Source organism: Cynara cardunculus (genome assembly GCF_001531365.2).
Source record: "Cynara cardunculus var. scolymus isolate 2C chromosome LG 15, CcrdV1, whole genome shotgun sequence".
Lineage (NCBI taxonomy): Eukaryota > Viridiplantae > Streptophyta > Magnoliopsida > Asterales > Asteraceae > Cynara > Cynara cardunculus.
Window position 1 is genome coordinate 12,471,617 of NC_037542.1, and position 4,838 is coordinate 12,476,454.

At 36.2% G+C, this 4,838-nt stretch overlaps 1 protein-coding gene across 1 annotated transcript; it reads left to right on the forward strand.

Moving 5' to 3' along the window:
- Positions 1-4,454, forward strand: LOC112527870. The gene is made up of 3 exons (XM_025138714.1): positions 1-469; positions 1,168-1,298; positions 3,430-4,454. Exons 1-3 carry the CDS (start codon positions 293-295, stop codon positions 4,208-4,210), a joined length of 1,089 nt encoding a protein of 362 aa, XP_024994482.1. The 5' UTR covers positions 1-292; the 3' UTR covers positions 4,211-4,454.
- Positions 4,455-4,838: the final 384 nt, after the last annotated feature.

Consider the following 4,838-nt stretch of genomic DNA (forward strand, 5'->3'; position numbering starts at 1 on the left):
CACTCTTCTCTCTCTTTTTAGGGCACATTTTGCAATCTACAGATTCCGGGATCGACGATTGATCAGTCAGATCTAGGGAAGTTTTTGTTTCTTTTTGTTCGGTTTATGAATTTGTTTTTGATTCATTGAGATTGGCTAACCATTGTGGTTGGTCGAGTTGTGTGGAAGATTCTGATTTAAGGTTTTGATGGAAGTTTTGGGGGTGGATGGTGTTGATTTGGGGATGTGTATATGAAGAAGGGGGAAATATGGAGATTTGTATGATAAGCGTTAAGTAGATCGGGTTTTATCAATGGAATCAACTCCACAATCGAAGTTGTATTCGGATGTTTCTCCTCCGGTGACGGTGCGACATTCTTCATCTTGTGGCGGTGGGTCAAGTGTCGGTGGTAGTGGTTTTGGCTGTATTGAACATACCGTTTCAAAATTCGATACGCTCGCTGGAGTCGCAATCAGATATGGTGTCGAGGTAGTTTCGTAATTCGTTGCTGTAGGATTAAAGTAAATCATGATGCTTACTTTTCATCTGTTTGTTTTCCGTTTTCGTTATTGTTTGATAGTTTGTTCATTAATTTGCAGGAATTTATGATTTTATAGGAATACGATACATTCTGTTATTCACTATCAATGTTAAGAATATTGAATTAGAATTGTTTGTAGGAAATTTGGGTAAGGATTAATTCATAGTTCTGGAGTCTAATATATATGAGCATATGTACTTTGTGGATATTGCTTCGAATACTTGTATGCATAGGCCAATTGTTAAGTTTGTTTAGTTAAATCTGTTCCCTGTGGTCTGAAAAGTGAAAATGGCTACAATTTGTGTTTACCTTACAAGTCAAATGTCTAGTACAAAATTCATATGCCTGTTTCAATTTTACCACTAAAACAACCCATTTGATCTTCCAAAGCCAAAGTCTGCCATACTATGGACCGACATACTTGAAATAGTTATTTTGGGGCAGGATTGTACCTATGGTTAATAGCATGTGTTTGGCTTGGTTTGTGTACTTGTAGCACAGTAGCAGTGTTCTTTGTCTTCTTGAGTTGTGTTGATGGTCACTTATATTTCCCTTCTTCCTAAGCCTTTACTTCTTTATCTGAGGTCAGGGAGGAACATATCATGTTTATCATTTCTTTTGTATGTAATTGCACTTTCTGTCATAGGTGGCTGACATCAAGAAGATGAATGGCCTAACAACGGATTTGCAAATGTTTGCCTGTAAGTCGCTTAAGATACCATTACCAGGGAGGCATCCACCATCTCCCATAATGTCAAACGGGTATCATACTCAAGGGTAAGACATCCGCCTTCTGCCATAATGTTAAATGGATATCATGCTCAAGGGTAGTTATATTTTCGCTTCCTTTTTGACTATTCTTGAATGATAGTAGGTTAATATGTAAATATCTGATGTATATATAGTTGCCTACTCCTATCATTTCTAGGTCTTAGAGTTTGTATTGTGGAAGCCTCCTATATATACCGGAATAGAATTGAGCCCAAGGCAGGACTGTTTTACCCAGTTAGATGATATCAAAGCCTACGCTCCTTGCACCCCTGATTTTTTTCTCAACCATCTACGTCTTCCTGACAGCATCCCCCTGACTACTTACTTTTCTCACAATCTCATAAACTTTGTGTATGGTTTTATTACTTCATACTCCCAGAGTTAAGAAACTTTCAATTATGGACAGGAACAGATTCTCCAAAATGAGAATGAAACTTCAAAATCTCTAAAACAAAAACACATCAACTCCAGTAGATTCTCCATTTTGGAGATCACAACATTGATTATATTATTAAAATATTATATTCGTCTAATAAAATATTATTTATCTCTCTAAATATTTATTTTCAAAGTTTTCTATTGGTGAAAATATATTAAAACTCTCATTGTAATCATTTTTCTCCAAATTTGGAAACTTTTACACTTCCTCTCCTACTTTCTCCATTTTGGAGAATCTGTTGGAGCAAAAAACATGCCCAAAATCCCCAAAATATCTGTTTTCTCCATTTTCGAGAATCTGTTGGAGATGCTCTTAAGAGCCGAGCGGGCTCTCTTGCACCCGGTCACTTGTTTATTGTAAGAGAAAAAAGTTTAGGCGTCCGAAAGGTGCCCTCACTTGATTTTGAAGGGTGCTCTAAAATATTTTGGTGTCAAATTTACAACAGATATCAAACATGGGTGAGAGGGTTTAGGTGCTTAGATTAAATCGTGGGGATTAGGTTGTAGGTTAGGTTCTTACATCCAGCAAATATATCATGTTTGATCTTTTAAATTTCGCCTCCCAGTGCCCATGGGATCTACACATGTTATTACTAAAAACATAACAATAAAGATGCAACAACAATGATCGACCTCACAACCTTAACTACAATTCATATTAAAAGTTTTTTTTATCTCATTTTCAAGGCAATATTTTTATTTCAAAGCCAAGGTCGATTCCATTTGGAGAAAGTGTATTTTATTCCTCAAATCAACACAATTGACTTTTCTCAGAACAACTGCGTTGACTTCCCCCCTGTCCAAACCGATGCTTCGTGAACCGTTGCTGCAACCGATCAAAAAAATTCCCGAGTCCGCCACTGTTAATTATGGAACTGAATGCAATTGCTTAATTGTACTGTTGCTACGTGTTAGTTCCAGTTTACATGTCACATCTGTGATGAGGTACTATATCCATCCCAAAAAATGCAATACTTTCTATCTTGTGTTGTCCCATAATTGCTGACATTTCCTTTTCTAGTAAGATTCCAATCCAAATTTACCTATCTGCTCGTTGAGAACACAATATTGGTGAAATTGATTTTTGTTCTCAAGTTTTATATAGTTTTGTCTTGTCAAGGGCCATTTCGCTATTTGATTGTTACTTAAATACTCCCATTAAACTGTACGCGTTAATTCAAAATTTGCATTTTTTGGGAGGGAGTACATATTTAATGGAATCGCGACAGAGTGCCTTTATCCGTGTGTTTTATTTGTGTACAATATACATGTATGTACAACTACACACAGGCTTACACACACATACGTACTGCACATGTACGTGATGATTTCGAACTTAATGTACTATACTATATGCTGTTTGATGCAGGACAGTAATCAAAAGATAGAACTGGGTTATTGCTTTATGTTAACATATGTTTAAGGAGATTCATGGTGAATAGTAGGAAATAATGATGTATCAGAAACTATAAAAGTTGAAGATGTATGATGTTAATGTTCACTTATCTTAATCTCGGTATGCAGATCTTTCATTAACATCTTTATTGTTCGTAATATACCCGAATCAATCATATGGGTAACTAGATTTGTCCTTGTCTAATGTTTGGAAAACTAAAAGAATTATAGAACTTTTTTACACTCTGTGCATCGATGTGTTGTGTGCCTATATAGATTGCTTATCGTGGTGATATTCTTGCAGACAAACAAGCCCGGAGATGACACGCCCCAATCGTAGATATTCTGATTCATTTAATCCAATTGAATCGCTGAAACTATCATCTTCACCCCATCGGAACATCTCATCGTCCATCAATTCTTTACGAGACTATTATGGTCTTAAGCCAAATGATTGGAATGGTGTTGATGAAGGTTTTGAAATGACCCGAACCTCCACCCTACCCCTTGGTCTTCACCGGAAATCAAAAAGCGAGGCTAATGGATTTTCCAAGACCCATGCAATGGATAATGTTCCCGTTGCAAACGGGAAAGGAGCTGGCATCGATAAAAGCATCGAGAAGTTGGTAAGACGACGTAAATCAGAGGTCGACCTCAATAATCACACCCTGGAAATGCTGCTTAAACACGACAACAACAACACCACCACCAGCAGTAGTAGGATCGTGTTATCCACATCCGCCGGAAAAGGCTTAGCGTTGCGGCAAAAAACCGCTAACCGAACAACCATTGAATCCGAAGCAGGTTCCTCCAACATGTTTCCGGTAGGTTCTAGAGATTCGTCAATCGTCCAGGCTTTCAATGGCGTGAGGAAGTCTTCAAGTGCACCGAGCTTTCAACACTCAGAGACTCATAACAACAACAGTAACAATAACAACACCAGTAGTCCTTCTTCATCGTTATTTTGGCCAATTTCCATTCTGAACTTCACCGCAGATCTTCAAGCGCTATCTACAACAACTCCAATCTTCGATGGATTGCCGAGGCCGGTCAGCGGTCGGAAGAACAAGGCGGCTCGTGATTAGTAAAATGTGGCTCATTTTGGCTCTACTATTTAAAGGACCCCCATTTTAGTGTGCATATTATGTTCATGTTGGCAGCAATTGGATTGATGTGATTCAGAGAAAATAGAAAGAAATGAAATGGTGATAGGGAAATAAGAGACGGTTAGATAGCAGAAGAAATGGTGTTTAGGAGGTTTTGCGATTGTATACTTGAATTTGCTGAGAAGGATAACAATCAACTCTCTTTCCACTTATATAATTCTTTCTGGTATTAATCCAGTTTTTTCGACCTTTCAGATATCTATACTATATCATAAAGCATTTGACAAAAACTTTTAAAAATTATTTTTTATGCATGAAATATTGTTTATTGATGCATATTAATTACTATAAGTAGATTGTGTTTAAGTATAACTTATTAAAGCTTTATCTTTGAATTCTTGTAACTAACTGCAGATAAACATAATCAAATACATGATAAACATCTCATTTTAAATATAACAAATCTAAAATATAATTAAGATGATTATTGAATTCTATCAGAATACTTAATTATTATCTTTATAAAAATTATATTATTAAACATAAATTAAATTATAATTAAAAAAATTGAATTAAGAAAATTACACCAAACACAAGAACTTTTAGA